Source organism: Tyto alba, unplaced genomic scaffold, assembly GCF_018691265.1.
Source record: "Tyto alba isolate M040663 unplaced genomic scaffold, T.alba_DEE_v4.0 Super-Scaffold_1000006, whole genome shotgun sequence".
Classification (NCBI taxonomy): Eukaryota; Metazoa; Chordata; class Aves; order Strigiformes; family Tytonidae; genus Tyto; species Tyto alba.
The window spans coordinates 17,272,829-17,291,832 of NW_024881272.1; the positions used below are offsets into that span (position 1 = coordinate 17,272,829).

The window sequence follows — 19,004 nt, forward strand, 5'->3', positions numbered from 1 at the left end:
ATATTCTAAAACAACAGTCTTCTGCGTGCTCTTCAAAAGTGGAACAAATACCTTTATATGACTCAAGTGTGACTGATTGTTCTCATTTCCACTGAATTTTCTGTCAACATAGAGGTCAAATAGCTTTGGAGAATATGTGTGTGTGTAGATACATATTTACATACGCATATGTACACATGGGACTTAGTGAGGTATTGCATGAAGCCTTTTTGGTAATCAGAGTAGTTGCTAAGCTGTTATTATTTGTGTTCACCACCATGGAAAGATTTAATCAAAGTGAAAATGCATGTGGGGCTTTTGAAAGTGGTAGTTTGTGTCACTCTTGTGCTGATCATGGATTAGAAGGAAAATGTATTTGCACAGTCAGCACGTTTTCTAAAATCAGCAGTATCTCTTTCTAGGAAGACCTTTTCCCATTCAATCTGTGGCTTCATGAGCACAACCAATTCTGATGGCTCCCTGCTGCCCACAGTGAGGACAGGGGTGCAGGTTACCCCACTGCCCCTGGTGGGAGCTAGCCTACATGCTCCTCAAGCCTTCCTCCTGGCCATTTGGTGCACGGAAGACCAACAAAACCTGCTTAGGCTCCATTGCTGGGTTAGTTTCCTGTTGTGTTAGTGAGTTGAATCAGCTCCTGGGGAAGGCAGGTTTGATGATCATCAAAATATGCATAAGGTAACTGGGAAGTGTTGGTGGGAAGGAGAAGTAGAGGGAATGAGACACCCTGGCTTTGGCTGTGGTAAGATGTTCAACGATTCATCTTGTCTTGTAAACCTGCAGTGTTAGGTTTCAGTGGTTTGTCACTCCTTGGCCTGTAGAATTAGCTGTGTATGTATAGGTCTGTCAAACCTGCCATGCCCTGGGTGCCAGGCACAGCATTTGTCACCCACCGGCGAGCCGCCCGGTGCCCGCGGCCCATCCTGCGCCGGGCTGGTGCTGCCAGGGCTGATGCCAGCTCCAGGTAAGGTCCTGGCACCACGTCGCGGTGCCCAGCTGCTGCCGTGACCTGGGGCTTCACCCCAGCGCCTGGCCAAACTCGCCTGCCCGTGCCGTGCCCTGGCATAAGGGCTCCCATCTCCTGGGCATGAAGCAGTGTTGCAATTTCAGCAGACAGCGTTTAACTTATTCTAGAGGCTGTCCTCTGATTTTTCCACCCCAGAGGATGGTCTGCTCTAACAGCCTGACTTTTTTTGAATCTCAAGTAGAAATTGAGAGTAGATATAAAGGAGGGAGATTGTAATGGTACAGCATGTGCAAAAAACAAATTTCTTTATTTTCACTACTAAATTGTGTGAGGGGCATCCTTTGAGAGGATTTCTTATGTTTGGGGGTTTTATGCGTTTTTGAATACGCTGAACCAAGTCCTTGCTGGTTGCTGGCTCTAGGAATATTTATAGAAATATTTATATTTGCTGAACTACATGGGCCATCATGACTACAGTCAGCCAACACTGATTGTGCTCAGATGGTTTAAAAATGATGGCTATGGGGATTAGCTCACAATGGTAAACAGCATGGGTAATGCCTATTACCACGGTAACTTAAAGACAGTTTGTATCTTTGCCGTAACAATGCTTCTGTTTTGAACAAAAAAGGCAGCTGCAAGTTTCAGCAGGCCTTGCTTTTTTATTTTTGCAATTATTTCCCTGCCTTGACGGTTAAAGTAATTTTGTAGTTGACCTTGTCACACAGCAGGGAATTGAAAATTTGGTAATAAGTATTTTAAATAATGTTTTAAAGATCATAGCATGTGGACTTTGGAAGACTCTTTTTTGGTCTTGTACAATATGTAGTTTAGCACTGTTTATAAAGCATAGGCAGATGCTCCTGGATCTGTATTAACATATAAGTTTATTGTTTAGCTTAAGATAATCAAGTTTATATGGGATTTATAGTATAATGTATATCTTTGCCAAGGAGCTTGAAAACTATCATAATGATAAAGGATTTTTTATTATTTTATACAAAAATGTCACTGTGGGAGAGATTTTTGAGGAATAATTGGCAAATATGAAAATAGTGGAAGATAAATGCCACTAAAAGCCTAAATTAGGTCAGCTGCTCACATTACTCTAGAATGTGTCTCCATGCATTTTCTTTGTTCCTGAAGTTTTTCCTGTATTTTTGGATTTTTGGTGTACTGTTACTTTAAGTGAAATATAGGGGAAATTTTGAACCAGAATAAAGAGTGACTTTGATAGTTTTGTGTTTAAATGAAAAGCAGGGGGAAAGTTATTCCAGTAAAAAATTTTCAAGTTACATTACTGAAAAACTTGATGGCAGGTGGGATGTACTGTATTTGGGCTGTCCATGGCCTGCTAGACATTGTGCTAATTTCTGTCCCTTTGCCTAACATCAGATGTGCCTAGAGCTCTCCAAATATTATATCTTAGCTTACTTGGTGAAACTTTTTTTTTAATTGTTGGTGCTGACTGAAGGCTGTTCCGATTGACTTCTGTTTGTGACTCAGAAGTGTGAGGTTTTCTGTCTTCTGCTACAATATCTAGGTGCATAGTCAACCCTCAGAATTTTGCAAGGACCACCATGCACCTTATCCATCAGGCTTTTTAATTGAATTTAGTATACAGAAAATGTGGTTTCACAGACCACTTATAAGCAGCTGAGCCACCAGTGACCTGGACCTGTGGACCACAGTTCTAGGACTGCTGCTCTTTTATGTTTATAGCCCTTGTTGGAGATTAAGCTATGGCTTGAGCCATCTCCAGCACCAGTCCAGTCCAGCCAACTTCTCTGAGGTACCTTGATGAACTTGGAAAAACATTTGCCAGCATTTAGCTTTATGGCTTTCAGATAGGGGAGTGTGGACACTGTTCCCCTGTCCAAGGGGATGCTGTCCTTGAGTTCAAGACAGTGCAAGGACTTTATAAGCATTCCTCAGCACTGGGGTCGACCTGGTGTTTCTTCTCCTTTAGGCACAGAGCCTTGAACAATTTTGGGCACAGGGTCCTCCTTAGTTAAAAACAAACCAGATGATAAAAATCACAAGTCTGAAGAGAAAACCTGTAGCTGGACATATTCCAAAATTTATTTCCTTGCTGATCCTACAACAGAGGCTGAGCAGAGTTGGTTAACCAAGTGGGCGCTGGGGAAAAGTACAGTAGTTTTTGCCATTTTTTATTTTTTGGATAATTTTTTTTACAGTTTTCAAGACAAGACTGAAACTTTAACTGTTTTGAGGAGGGAAGATTTATTTTGCTTAAGCGCTTGATACTGATCAGCTTTCAAGGTTTGTGAAGTGAGATGTCTAGTGATAGTGAACTCATCCTTAAAGGGTCAGTTACAGGAATTCAGCTTTCAACTGAACTTGTAATCTTGTTATTTTTAATTAGGAAAGGGCTGGTACTCTTTCAGTTATGGAGCCATCTTCTCCCAGGGCTGTTTTCTTCCCTTTGGCTTTTGCTGCTTCTGAGGTCCACTGCATCTGATGGGACTGAGGCTAGTAGTTGCCAACTGCCACAGCTGGAAGCCTGAGTAACAGAGCAACATGCGTTCATTTTATGAAAGGGGTCTGTACACTGAGGGGCATTTTCAATCCATTTGCGGCTGAGGAGGTGGGAAAGGCAGTCCCAGCACATCCTGGTCTGGCTGGCAGCATGTGAATCTCATGTTTCAAAGCCACCACTTGTTCTAACTCTGCAGCCAGCGGCATGTTTATCAGATCTTCCTGACATTCAGCATTGAGCAGATGTTCCCTTTTTTAGTATAAAGCGATGTTCCTGACATGCTAGCTGAGATTAGGGAGGGGAAGGCTTATAAAGTTTCATGCTTGAGTGAAGCACCTATATGTCAGCACAGAAGGGCTTCTGACAGGCAAAACCAAGGGGGGGAAAAAAACAACCCCCAAACTAAAAAGCCTTCTCCATCTGCTTTTCACTGAGTGCCAGGTGTTGCAAGCAGGGTCCACATGCTTCAGTACTGGCCAAAGATTAGAGGCCTGCTCTTCAGATGCATTAGACACGAATGGCAAGTTTCCTATGTGCCCCCGGGGGTAGTGGCAAAGTTAAAGCAGAAGATGACTGCACATAAAGCTGCACCATCTGGTACTCTGCATCACTGTGGCTGTCAAAAAGAAGGTATCTTTGAAAGGAAATCACCTCTCTCTCTCCAGATGTGCATGCATCCATATGCACCAACATCCAGAATTCATTATTTCCTCTCTGAAGATCAAGAAAGACCTGCCAATAGTCCAAATGACAGATAAAAGCAAGACATCTTATTGAAAGAAGAGCCCTTTGTATGTAGGAGTAGTGAATGACAAGTGCCGGTGAAGTGGAGAGGACTGTGTAGGAACTGTTTAATGGAATAATAAGGGTTGGATAGAAAAGAAAACAAATTACAGGGAAGTTTAGGAGAGTTGTGGAAAGAAGTGCATAGAGGAAAAAAAAGGCACAGACAGAGTCCCTGTAAGGTCAATGTGTCTATATATGTGAAGAAAAGGAAGCATTTTGGGCCCAAATAAAAGAAATTAAATTAAAAAAGGAAAACTTTGGTTATGCTTTTATTTTGGAGTTTTGATGACCTATCAGAAATGATGCTGTTATGAATGAAAGGAATATATGTTAATGGTTTGTAGAAGTCTTTAATACTGTAAGTGTTTAGAAATGCTTGTTGAGTGTCTAATAGTTTCAGTAACAGCAATTATAAAATTATTGAAGTTGGAAAACTAGCTATCAACTCTGTGGTTGGTATGCACCCAGATTCAGTTAACACAAGGCACCTTTAATCTCTCCTGATCTCCTTGATATTGCTGTCATTAGCCATCAGATAAGACTTGGGATATAAACTCTTTTCACTGCATAGTAGTGCCCCCCTTGACAACCAATATAGCACTATGTATTTTGGGGCAAAAGATGGCTGTGTATGTAGCTCCAAATGGAAGTCAGTGAGGACGTCAGCAAGTGACAGCTACTTGTGTTTCTGAAAAACTTCCATAGGATTTTTAAATATTTAAATCACTCTGGACTAAACTTTGAGAAAGGGGGAAAAAAACAAAAAAAAAAAAGGAAAAACTGAACAACAACAAAATTGATCTAAACCAAAAATCCTACTTCTGTCCCCAATCTAGTGAATACGTCCTATAATGTTACTATTACTGTGTACTTTACCTTTCTCTATATCTGTTGATGCTGCCTGAGATGGGATACCAACACTTCCTGTGCTGGTTTGAAAATCGTTAGAGCTTTTATCAGCACTTTCAGGAGTACTCATGAGTATCCAAAGAACTGAAGTATACATTTGCAATTTAAATAGGTAACATTTTGCTGAGAGAGACTCAGAAGACTTGTTTTCTTAGGTAAGCATAGACTGCTGGGGTCTGAGCTATGTTTACATGTGTGTTTTTGTGCATGCTCTTTGATGATGCATGAATTCCTGTGTGGCTGATCATGAAAGTAAGCATGGTTCTCTCTTCGGCTCCTGAAACTGATTTTGTGAAGTCTGGAATTTCCTTCTCTGTCATCTTTAATTTACTCATTTTCAGGAGTACAGTAACAGCAGTAGTGTGGGTAGGATGGTTTGAGTTTCAATATTGAATTATTAAAAATACAGTGGTTTTGAAACCTGTTTTAGTTATTTTTGCTCTAAGCTGGCATTTAATTTTTATAGGCTTTTTTTTTCCTCCCTTTTGGCCCCAATACAGAGCTCTCATGTAAACCAAGCAGAATGCTTCCTGTCGTTGTCTGATAAAAAGTGCACTTCCATTCATTGTTTCCATGCAACTTCCTATCCTTTCTACGGTAAAGAGGGATAAATCTGAGATAATTTATGGGCTATCTCTGGGGAAAAGAGACTTTCACAACAAAAAGTTTGACTGTTGTTTGGAATAATGAACAAGGAATGTTAGAAACAGTTTGTGTTTGCTCATTTCTTCCTCTTTGTACAATCACAGTGCTGAAGACAACATCCATTAATAGTGATGAAAACTGAATGCTACATTTGGTTCTTCCATTAAGGCTGTTAAGGCACAATAATTACTTGCATTATTAAATACTGCCTGTTATCTGAAATAATTCTGTATCTTTTACAGTCTTGGTACAAATTTCTGATAGAAGTCAGGCATTTTTGAAATACAGCTATGTCTGCAGGGGGGAAGACCTCACTCTGAGTAATATTGACCACTGTATAAAAAAGGAGAGGTGCTCCATGGGACCTGAGATTTGTGCAAGAGTATTTGAACTTTAAATCAACTGCTGGAAACTTGGCTGTTTTCTACTACTTGAGGATAACAGGAAGAACTTGGCAACCTTTTCTGAGATATTGGTGGACTACTTTGCTTTCATTTCTTTGGCATGGAAAACACAAGTTATGCTTTCTGGGTTTATTTAAATGAAAGTCAACACATTCATGCTGTTCTGTTTATACAGATTAAAAAGATGCTCTTATGTTAGTGGTGTGTTTTCCAAATACTCATTTGGGAGAAGGGAAGAGGAGAGTGTGAGCATGTATGGATGAGTGTGCATGTTTAGGCGTGGAAAAATACTGGAGAAGAGTTCCTGTAAGCAGTGTTTTGCTGCAAACCGCAAGAGAAGGTAATGCTCTGACAGTACTTCTGGTCAGAAAGAAGTACAGCAGAGGTTACATAAAATGTAGCTCTGTGGTACAGTACATCTGCTTTGAAAGACTTCTTTGTTTTCCAGGTACAGATGTTTGTTTTCTAAGATTATGCTTCATGTGTAACAATGTCTTAAAATTGTGCTCAGTGAATGTCAAACCAAACAGGTTTTTCATTCATTGCCATTTCTGTCTATTTAGCTTAATAGGTGTATAAACAAGACAGCTGGAGTTTCTTTTGTTAAACAAGATACTGACTGATTGACATTGCCTAGCTTTGCCTTGCTTGCTCAGGTATTGAAATGAGTTTTGCTGTATAATGAATTAATTTGACTTTGTCATTTAGATTTTTTCATAAAATGGATAGTTTATGTATAATTCATCATTTTGAAATAGTAGTACATTGCTACATAAGTTTAGTTTTATTGATGGCTAACTTTTCCAATTGAATTTGTCTCACTTTTATGACCTGGTAAGGACAAAACATCAATAGAAGCTTATTTTTAAGAAAGTGGAAGAAAACATTTCTGCTTTCAAATTGTAATTTGAAGTTTTCCCGCGTGGAAAGAAAATATGAAATCTGTGCAGGCAGCACTTGAGGATAGATCATCTCTGCTGAACAGAGGAGATAAACCTCATGCTTTTATCAGCAACTAGGAGCAGTGGGAATGGATATTTTGCAACACATCCTCCAGAGAGACATAAAAGATTATTTTGCTTACAAGGAGAAACTAGCATCAGGAGTCTGTACCAAACATAACAGCAACCCGTAAAAGGTATGGGGCATATCATCTGTAGGTTTGAATGATTCCCAGTGGACAAGCAGAAGATGCTAGATAGAGTTTGCTATGCATAACAGAAATGTCTAGAAACACTGCAGAAAACAGAGGATCAAAATACATTGCAGAGTAAGTGTAATCTAATATACTGAAACATCTGACTACTTTGGCCCATATGAGGAATAAGTCTGGGCAGAGTCAGTGGTAGTGGAATGGGAATTAATTGGGGGTTGATAGTTGGGGATTGAGAGCACACAGAGCAAGGGTCTGATTGCACATAGCATTAACAGTAGAAACCAGTGTAAATGTGGAGTATGTGGGTTAATGTGTAGTTCCAGAGGATAGTGTGTTTTTTTTAACTTGGAGGAAGGGGGAAGGAGCAGGGATGGTGTCATGAAGTGGAGATGCTGAACATTAGTGGTCTTCAGGCACTGGAACAGGGAACCTCTGCTGTGTTTTTGCATAAGCACATTTTTTAGTTAGTACAGCTTGTGTGTTTTAACTCCTCCTACAACCAAATCTTGCCATCTGTACCGAGTATTTCTTGAGGATATATTTTTCTTCTCAGTTTAAATTTTATAGCTCACTCATTTCAAATAGATAGATGTGAACTCTCAGATTTTGAGTGTTTTATTGGTTTGGTTTTTCAAAATAGCCAAAATCAGTCCATGTCTGTGAATCTTTTCCCGTGTAATTTTAAATCTCTCCCCCTTGTCCCTATGGTAATTCAGTCAACGGTAGTTCCACCATGAAAAAACTCTTCTCCTGCTGACAATAAGCCTGTGTTAGATGTGGTGGTAAAAAACTGCCTGAAAATTAAGGATATGAAGGGGAATTTACTCAGCCCTGTGTACAACAGCTATGCTGTGTTTGTGTTTTCAGTACAATGCTTCTGACTCCTTTTTTTCATATGTCCCCACTTCATTTTCTGTGCATATCATTTTCTCATGGACTTTTTTCTCTTCCCATCCATTTCTGCCGAAGTCCTAAAATGCATTCAAGAACTTCCATGAACATTTACTCAATTTCCGTCCCACTTCAGTTGCACTTCACAAGGGTTCTGCTGTTCCTTCTCATAAAGTAGAATTTGCTCTAAATTCATTGATACTGGCCATTGGTTATGTTGCAGTGATTGAACAAACTCTCATCACCGTTATTCAACATATGTGGAAAATATGAGCTTTTAAGAAGTTTAAAAATATTTTTCCTGGGGAATTCCTAGTTTATGGAAATAGTCTTATTAAAGGGAGATATCTGCTGCATTTCAAGACAGTCCATAGTTGCATGAGGAAAGGCTTGTAAGACCTAGTATGCAGTAGCAATAGTAAAATAAATACATAAGTAAGTGTTGGGACATACTTATTTTTTTTTTCTGATATTGGGTAAAGTCATAAAAATGACAGGAGAGAATATCCAAATTCAAATGGAATTTATTTAATACTGTAAGCTTACTTCTTCTTTCTCATTCGCTGGCCCTCTGAAATATCAACGCTTTTATTGCAATATTGGGTATATCCTATGCTAGTTTTTTGGAACTTCAGGTTAAATTACTAGGTGCACAGTGTAGATAAAAACTAACTAGAAAAACCTCACCCCACACTTTAAAATTTATTTCTTAAATACTAAACTGTCCAGGAATTGCTTTTTTTTGACAGAACAAATCTACAACCTTTGTTTCTTCCATGCATTTCTGACTATGAACTAATGCAAGAAAAGTGATATTGAAACACACTAAAATTTTGTTTGTCGTTGAATTTCTTCCTCCTCCTTACCAAAATCATGGCAGATTAGTAGTATTGTTCTGCATTACATATGCTGTGTTGCATCAGAGTTGGAACAGCTGCCATGAGCTGTATAGAACAAGAAAACCATAACGATCTCCTCCCCTCCCAGCCAAACACTCTGGAAGATACAAAAATAAATCAGCAGTAGATTTATACAAATATAAAATGCTTTGAACAGTAATCTTCTACTTTTGTCTTCCTACTGGCCAGTATGAAGGTCCAATGTACAAATATTTCTTTCAATATCTTGCTACTCTCCCCTGCATCTTTCTTATGGTGATCACACTTACTCAGAGAGGAAAATCACATAATCCAGGAAGTCTTGGACAGTCCAGGTTGCTTGTTGCTGGTGATTGTGATGGAAATGCTTCTTTTCCATGAGGAGAAACACTGCAGTTTCCTCTATACCACTGCCTTTCCTCATGAAGCAGCTGTGATATTTCCTACCATCTCATCTTGTCTTTTCCATCTTTCAGGACTTAGGGCTGCTTGCCAGAACTGACTGATCCTGAGCAGCAATGTCTTACTCAAGTGCTTGCTTAAGAGTGTGAAGCTGTTTTTTCATCTGTAGTAAAAAATACTCTTTGAATTAATGGTGGAGGTTGTCCATTATCCTCTACACCACTGGAATCACCAGGAATTTGGCTTCCCAGGTGGTCTTCTGTGAAGGCTTGTGTAGGAAAGAATTCAGCAGTTGTTGTTACAGAGCCACCCGTACTAAATAAGTAGTAATGACTTATATTTTATCTTTGAGTGACAGACATTGCTTTTCTCTGTAGATTCTTATTTGCCTCAATTACTGAGTATAATTTTTTGTTATAAATGCTTCCCTCAGTGAGAAACCCTTTATGAGAAGGTTGTGTAGGCAGCAACAATTACTCTACATGTAACAGTGGCCTTTGTCCATGCACTTGTATCTTTAGAAATGAGTGATGAAGGTTATAGGAAGAAGTTATTATTAAGACTGATCAGGTGCTCTGCAGTGAATCTTAAGCTTTTCAGTTCAAGAGAAAATGTCTTCTCCTCCTCTTGTTTTTACAGAACCCTGTTGTCATTCAAAAGTAGGTTTGAGGATCCTGTCTCCTTTCTTGTTCCAGTCATCACTGTTCCTAGCTGATGTAAAAAGATGCCCTTAAATTAACCTTCTTCAAAAGAACTTTTGTGAAAGTCTGTCACTTGGGCATATTGAAATCTCTGCTTGGATAGTTAGCCTCCTCTAAGACTTGCTTTTCAGTGTATAAAGTGATGAATTCTAGCAGGATCTGCAGTAATTTATATTACTTTGTACCTGACAGCACAGACATCCCTGGTGTTCCTCAAGTCTAGTTTTTTGAATTTTTAGTCTTTATGTATAATGATTAGATTTGTGTCATTCCCTCATTCAGAAATCAATTGGAATAAATCTGTCCTCCTTCTAAGGAGTGTTATATCCCATTGGTGTGGCTCGTATCCTCTGGCATGGCGTATAGGAACCATGCTAGCATGCTGTGGAGCCCACAGCACAGATTCACGCAATTTGCAGGAGCTGGTCGCACTTTTCAGCTGACAACACTGTAGAAGTCTCCATGGAAATACGACAGAAAGTATATTGGCCTTTACTATTTGAATAAAATCCATCGCATTTATGAGTTGGTCTTGGGTTGCTATATTATCCCCTCTAGTGTCTTACTCCCATTTTTGCTACTTTCTTACAGCAGAACACATGTTACTCATTAGTAGCATGGATGATATGGGAAACAAGAATGTTGAAATTGTATAGAATGTGTTCCAGATGTTAGTATCAAACAAGGTTGGGTCTGCACTAAGAGTTCCTTTAAAATATTCTTATTAATTGGAAGTGGAAAATAATTCAATACTAAACCATTCTCTAGAATTCTAAATTCACTGAACATTTGCTATCATAAAACATATACATAATAAGCGATTCTTATAAAACTGCCTGACCTGCTTTCCATCTTCAAAAGGCTTTGCAGGCATTAAGCAACTAAAATTTGATTGTGGTAAGAGCCAGGATTTGCTAACAAGGTTAAATGGATACATGCACCAAAGTTAAACAAAAGCCCAACAGTGGCTGTGCATGGGCACTTACATTCTTAGCAGAGGAGGGACTAAAGGCTTGTAGCTGCACTAAGATGTGTAAATTGGAAGATACTTTTGACTCTGACAGTTTGATGGGGGTGAGATGCAAGCGAGTGTCTGTGTTTGGAGCTGATGAGGCAATCTTGACACATTAATTGGATGAACTGGCCCTTAAGCGGTGATGGTAGTGAATTTTGGAGGATGTCAATGTCGCTGATGCAGAAGTAGGGTGTGGGGCAGAAACGGGAAGATGGCAGAGCCTGATCCTTGTATTTGTGCAGGGCAGAGCAGTAAAGCCCAGGCAGGGTGAGGCTGTGGTTTTGTGTTGGCTTTCAAATACAAGGAGGTGGTGCAGAGGTGATAAAAAATCAGATTAGTAGTGTCACAGAAAGGGCTTTTTGTTTGTTTTCTCAGAGTGGTAAATTTTTGTAGGATTTAAACTACCTAAGGGAAGTAACTAGCTTTCCAGAGGAAAGTGGCAGGAAGGAAGAAAGATAAGCAGGAGGAGTCTGTGAGAGCCAAGAAGAGCAAGAGCAGCTGACTTGGAAAGAGGAGAGCTCTTGCTGCTCCTCCTGGAGTGACAGTGCTTCAGAGCAGCACCTACCTGACTTTGACAGGAACAGATCTGAAGGTGCAGTAGGAAATGTTGGAAAGAAATGTTGTTAACGAATGTTTAGTGAATAGCTCAGGCAGTGCTGGGGTGTGTGCAGTGTAAGAATATACTGAAATATAGCCTAAATGGAGAGAAGGTGATGGAAGGAGTTGTCCTGTTCCATGTACAGGCTGGGCATCAGTGGACTTCATGATCTAGAAATGTTTTCTTTTCACTGGGTACTACCTCCAGGCATGCAAGCATATCCTGGGCATGGCACTACATCCAATTTAGTGATTGGCCAAACAGGCAAATTTCAGTGCATGAAGACTGCTCTTTGGTACTGCCAGCACATTTAAGAGAGATAATGTTCAGGAGAGTCTGGAGTTCCTAGGAAGGGTAGTGTGGGCCCAGGACATAGCTACACAAGGCACCTATGTGAAACTCATAAAAAATGCAACATCTGGAGTAACCCCTCTGGCATTTACCCCACCATCATTCCATGTATGTGGGCAGTCGTACAGCATACATGGTCTGAATGCAGTGGAACCAGCCTCCGGTAGATACTCTGATCTTCAGTTAAAATTTCAAGGGTTCTATCTCGGTCACTCATGAGGCTGGGCTTGAAGTAATGCTGCCAAATGCTCCATACTCCAAACAGACTCCCCCAAAACGTTGGTTTCTTATACTGAGCAGTTTAGAGCAACTATGTGCACCCCTTCCTTCAAAACAGAGCTGACAGAAGTGACACAGGCCAGCACACGTCCGGACCCCATGTGACTGTGCTGGTGTGAGAGTGGGCCTATGCCAATAAGCCTTGCTTAAGAAGCCCTGCTTAAGGCTGGTACAGCTGCATGGGTTTGCTGCCAGCAGGGTGATGGAGTTTCTGCAGGAGGCCTGGCCCATGCCCGGTGGGACGGAGCACGGGCAGAGTGGGCATGCCTCGGTCTGCTCTTCACTGTGTGGATAAGCTCAGCTGCGCGCAGCCATCCAGGGTGTGAACTTCTGCTCCCTCTGGGAGTATTTCCATCTTGCCCATCAAGCAGAACGGAGGGCATTGAAAGGAGGGTGTGTTAATGTGCACTTGAGGTGCCTTCGAGGGAGGCAGTTACAGCCTGAACATACCAGTCCCTATCTTCTTCATGTGGATATGTCCTTGTAGGAAACAAGAGGAACATTCAGATGTCTTCTCCTCTAATGTGGCAAATTTGTACAGAATAAAGACCAGATGAAGGATGAAGGGGAGGATTGGCAGATTTACTGCATGGAAATGGGCGTTCACAAGGGAATCCTGCTGAGGGGGCTCTATTAGCTCTTTCTCCTGAACCTTTGCTAAGGAAAGCACACTTTTTTGTCAGCAACTCTATTTCTGCCCTGTTCTGAGTCTTGCACCTTGTTCTTAGTGTGTATGTTACAATAGAAGCATCTTAACAAATGTCAACTCCATTCTAGTCTGCGAGAAACAATTCAATGAACAAGTGCTCCTTGGTTCTCAGTTTGTTCCCCAGCCCAAGAAGTGCTTGTTGAGTTTAGAAATGTTTTTTGTACAGGTTGTATAATGGGGTCTGCTGCAGGATTTACACGTCAGTGACTGAGTTAATTGATTAGCACATTCTCTGATCTGCACTTGTACATCAGAAAAATAAAGCTTCTCTGCTGGTTGTGTTATTGCTACAAATTCTACACATTTCTTCAACCGTTACAACGGGCAACTTTTCAATACACTTCTTTTTTTTTTTTAAACCAAGTTGTATGCATATTCTTAACAAGGAATTAAAAAAACCCAGATAAATCTCACATCCTCCAAGCCGGTGGTTAGTGCTGCTACCAGGCTCCTCAGCTAGAGAGCAGAAAGTTTGTTTATCCTCTGTACCCCAAGCACAGGCATGTCTAATTTATGCCTTGAGCATTGCTTTTGACAAATATTCCTGTTGTGTGGGAGCTGGCAGGATATATACTATGCACCGGTGGGTTTCAGGAACGGCCCCTGTGGCAGGACAAGGCACGCAGGGCCCGAGGCACTGAGGAAATCTCTCTGAAATCTCCCTGTGCTCAGGGGCTTTGCTTTTTCCAGATAGTCTGTTTTAAGATGGACTCTCTGACTTCTAAACGGCCAGCTGTTAAGTGCATCTTGAGCGAGCTCTTTTTAACCAGCAGAGTGTAGGTCGGTGTTAATATAATTAAACAAATGTGTGCACTGAAGTCAAATGTTCTCTAGTGCTACAACAGCTGGATGTAGACTACACAAAACCAGATACAGCAATTTGATCAGTTGAGGATTTTCTTTAATTTTAAGCATTTTTTGAAAGGAGCGTTTTACTTCAATTGCAGTTGTATGCTATCTGAAAAAGAAAATCCATGCTTCTAGCTTATATTTCTCTTTTATGCCTTGCAGCCTCTGAACTAACTGGTTCATGTGAGTCTGATTCTTATCTCAGTCACTTTGGTGCAAATTAGGGGTTAAGTCAATTAGGTTCTCCTGTGACCTTCTGAATCAAAAACATACTGTATCTGTTACTGTCAGGGGTGGGTTTGAGCCGTTTTGGAAAAGCAGAACTGCTTTTCATAAATATTTGTCTTGCTTTAGTTTCCTGAGATATAGTTTAAATGTAAACTGCTCTGTATGTTTCAGTTTTTTGTGCTATCTTGCTATATCACATCACACTGTCTCACGTACTATATAAGAGTGTGGCACTACATCATGCTGTGGTGATTATTTGAAAGGGTGTACACTCTGTTTTGGACTAGATATCTGTTATCAGTGTAGATAATTGCTGTCAGACACAAAATAGACTCAGTAAACAAACATTTCATTTTATCATGTGACAGATGCCTGCTGTTTTGTACAGTGTATTTGAATGACGTTCACTATAAATCAGCACTGCTTCAAAAGCAACAAATCCAACTCACCCAAATCCTTCCTGATGTAATTACCTTTGTACTAGAGATTAACTTTTCATTGTTATATATACATGATTACATTTTTCAATGTTTGGAGATAACAATGTTTGACATAAATAATTCACATCTAAGATGAACCAATTCCTCCCACCAGTCAGCTTTGTTTTTATTTCTTTGGGGATTTTTATGTCTTCTTTTCTCTTTTATCCTTCGTTTCCTCCCTGGTAAAGACAAGACTTTCAACCTTGGACTTCATACTATAAATTCAGACATTCAGAAAGAAATGAACCAATGATACTGGTTCAGCATATTCAGGAGAACTTAAAAGGGCAATAGAAATAAATGTTTTAATTATGTGGAGTACAAATACAAAGCCTCTGCTTATGTTCCCGTGGGATCTGTGACCAAAAGGATGATCATTATTTGAGAGGTGTAATCTATGTATTGCTTTTTTCTCCAAGTGACGTGCATCTGTGTCTTCCTCTGCAGGTCCTGTGCCTACAAGTGAATGTGTCTTATCACCTGTTAATAATTCACACCCGGTCCATGCCTTATTGGAGAGTTTTACGGTCTTATCTGGCTGTGCAAGCCGAGGCACAACAGGCCTGCCGCAAGAGGTGCATGTCCTCAATCTCAGAAATCCCGATGAGGGTCTTGGCCATCATGAAAGAGAGGTAATGGGGAAATTACTTTTTGTCCAGATCCCTGGCTACAAGTGTGTCTGCAAATGGGATTGTTCTCCATTAATTTGCTGAATAAAGTTATTTCTGAATTGTGGCTAGAAAGACTACAAAGAAGCATGCACTATTTGCGTGGATACTGTCTACCTATGCTTTTCATGTTATATGAGTTAAACCACTTCCATATCCAGCCACTCTCCATCACCTTTCACTACCATGAAATATACTTAAAAAAGGTGGCGGGGTGGTCAAAGGAAATAAGAAACAGATTTTGATCTACAAGAGGCCTTTACAGAATTGGCTGCCTTCAAAAGCAGGTCGTTTACCTAAATGTGTTGTAAATTAACATGAATACCTTTGGATCCCTGCCATGACCACTATAAACAAACATTTAAGTTCAGATTCTTTTACCCCTGTAGTACATCCTTAATGCTTCACGGAGGGGGAAGTGCCATACAGAAAGCAAGTGTTGCTGACTATGGTAGTACTTAAGCACAGTCCAATTACTTATTTATGTGCGTTGCACTCAGATGGACTGGCAAGAACTTTAGCTGCTCTGAAAGCAACAGCAGAAGAAAATTTTTGATGTTAAGTTGTGCAGTACTATTGTTTACTCTCAAACCACATCAAAACAGAGTGCCGAAGTGAAAAGAAAACATCACATGCCATGACAGCTGAGCTTCTTAGTTCATGTTCTTGCAGTATTACATGCACAAATCCTTAGTACTACTGCATCCTGTGAGAGCAGCATGCGTGCACATAATTAGCAGAATTTGTAATGAGAGAACAATGATGATGATCTAGCAGGCGGAAGCTTAGAAAAAGCGGGTCTAAATCTGTGCTGAAAGAACTTTTAAGTGGAGTCTTTTCTAGTGATTTAAATAAAGGCAGATAGTCTTGGCCATAATCAAAGTCTTTCCACTGACTTCAATAGCAGCCTTGTTGGGTTTGTGTGTGTTCAGCTCAATGTGTATTGTATTTATCCATGGAACTTCAGCTGTTGTGCTCATTTTCAGTATACACTGTCTGAAATGTCTAGTGTATGATGAAAAAGTTATTTATTATTTTTTCAGTAGGCATCTCATTGACTGCCCTTAATCAAAAGTGTCAGGTATTGTTCAACTTTAACAAAATGAATAGAAAAATTACATTCTTTTATTTTTTGTGGAGCTGGGAATGAGGAACAGATTTTTTTATATTAATTTTGGTTTGGGTTGTTTTTTTTTGTGTTGTTTTTTAAAGCATCTCTTAATTTGCTAGGCACTGGGTTATCAGCCTCATGAGTGCATTGTGGATGCCTGAAAAAAGTGTAGGTACAACCAGGTCTCTGTGCCTGAAAACCAAATTGTAGTTGGAATCTATCTCTTTTTTTTTTTTTTTTTTTTTTTAAATCACAGTTTCTTATGGAAACTAAACAGCCTTACGTGATTCTGCTGTGTATTTGTCAATGCCCCTCTCATCACCCAGGAACCTTTAAATTCATTGGCAAGTCATAGACAAATTTGGTATGAGGGATAGATCTCACAAGGTAATCACAACTTCTGTTGAAAACAGGCAGAAGAGTGCCCTTGCTGTGGAGACATGGTATAGTGGCAACTTGTAACTTCTTAGTTACTGAAGGGTGCCAGGGATGGGATGAAGCAGGCTACATCTGGAGTTTGTATCTCCTGAGAGACCAGAATGAATCAACTGCAAAGTGCACATTTGCATAAAACCGAATTTCCCCCTGGTTCGATGCTCCTAGCGCTACTTGTGTAGCAGTGCAGTTTCTGCAGTTGTGTGCACACACAAGGTGAGCTAGTCATGCATGCACAAGGTTGAAGGCTGTCACTGTTGTCTAATCACCTTGACAGAGGGATAGAACATTTAAATACTTGGCTTTTAATAAGAATAGTTGCTGTCTAGCAGAAAGAGGCTGCTTGTGCCTCCTCTTACGGTAAGAAAGCAGTTTGTCCCAAGATGTCTTCTGTGTAGTCTGCAGTATATGGAAATGTAGGGCACAGAATATATCTCACAATTTGTAGCCCTTGGTCTCTTCCTCCCATCTCCCAACCACCTTCTAGTCACAGCCCTTGGAGATGGCTGCTCTAAAAATGCACAGGAAGCTGGAGCAAGGCTTGCAGGCGACAGTGTCGAGCAAAAGAGTGTAAACATCTTGGAAAGATCGGATTTTACTTATAGGATCAGACTTGGAAAACAAAGCAGAGAAAATGTTATCTTTTCCATTATTGTGAAAACCAACTCCAAGTGGCCTTTTGTCTTAAAGTAGAATGTACCCATCACCTCAAGTTACATTAGTTTGATTTACCAGCTGAGGTATTTCCTGTTGCCTGCAAATGCTGATAGCAAAGGTAGAGATTTGTTTGTCATACAGTATTTCCAGTATACTCCAGAATAAAACCAGTATTTTTGTTTGATAGTACATTACTTAGATTCAGCAGCACTGAAAGCATGTTTAAAGTAAATCACACATTTGTTCAGAGGTCAGCTGAAGTTCTGATAACATGGAATGCAAGATCTGAAAACCTTTAAGTGAAGGCTTGCTTTGGGGGAGGAGGTCAGGTTTTGTTTTGTTTTTAACCTGCCCTGTGCTAGATGCTGCTAAATTACACATTCCTGACTTGCTGGGAGGAGTGTAAACTTCCCCTAACAAATTCCTTGGAGTGCTCATGCATTAAACATACTTGTGCAGTTATCCTCGTTCTCATAAATATGGAACATACATGTATGCATTAATTTAACTTACTTTGACACTTGTGTAGAATATACAGAAAACAAACATTTACAAGTTTAAACATAGGAGGGGTGGCTGATGCAGGGGCATATGTTCCCCCTGTAACACATGCAGGCCTTTCTGTAAAGATTAGTAGGATTTGGATGCTTTTTCTTCCCTGTAAACTGAAAAAAAAAAAAAAAAAAAAAAAAAAGGTGGACTGGAAACGTATAGGATTATGTATTCTGAACAAACTTTGCAAAACTATGTCAGTAATTTAGCACTCATGTTAAGGCTGAAATCTGGGAAATATAAGGTCATATCATGAAATGCTGTAATCATATCTGTGATCTTCAAATAATTTGTTTGTATTTTACTTCGTTAATCCCTATTGGAGTGACATCTCATTTGTTGAGACTGTGAAGACACTTTCTTCAAGTAAGAACCCCAAAGTTCCAATATTTTTCAAATATTTCTTAGAAATGTGTTTTATCACAATTCATATTGGCTATGCTTTATCATAGGAAATAGAATACGGGTGCATGTAATAGCCACAAGTGTTTATATTGAACTTGGCATGAAAAATGCAAGCCTTTTTTGTTTGTTTTATTTGATCAAATATTCCTGGGGAAGTGAGTGCATGTGTGCATTTCTGTACTGATCTGGGTCTCAGCTGAAAGCCAGGAACTACTGAACTCTTACAATAATTTTCTCTTTGGCTCTTGGTAACTTCACTGCTTCAGCTTCCCAGTTTTTAGAAAAAGATAGTTGCTTTCTCATGGAGCTGCTTGTTCTGTTAATGAGAAAGAACTGTTGTTAGCAAAAGCTCTTTGAAATTCTAGGAGATTTGCACCCAAGAAAATGTGTATTAAAAAAAATTATTTTAAGATGAAAGTCAGTCCTAGA

At 39.8% G+C, this 19,004-nt stretch overlaps 1 protein-coding gene across 3 annotated transcripts in view; it reads left to right on the forward strand.

Moving 5' to 3' along the window:
• TGFBR3 (transforming growth factor beta receptor 3) overlaps positions 1-19,004 on the forward strand; it is a 124,712-nt gene that overhangs the window by 35,171 nt on the left and 70,537 nt on the right. For all 3 annotated transcript variants that reach the window (XM_042805405.1, XM_042805415.1, XM_042805424.1), the window contains one exon: positions 15,195-15,379. In XM_042805405.1, the coding sequence (XP_042661339.1) occupies positions 15,195-15,379 (185 nt within the window). The remainder of the gene's footprint in view (positions 1-15,194; positions 15,380-19,004) is intronic.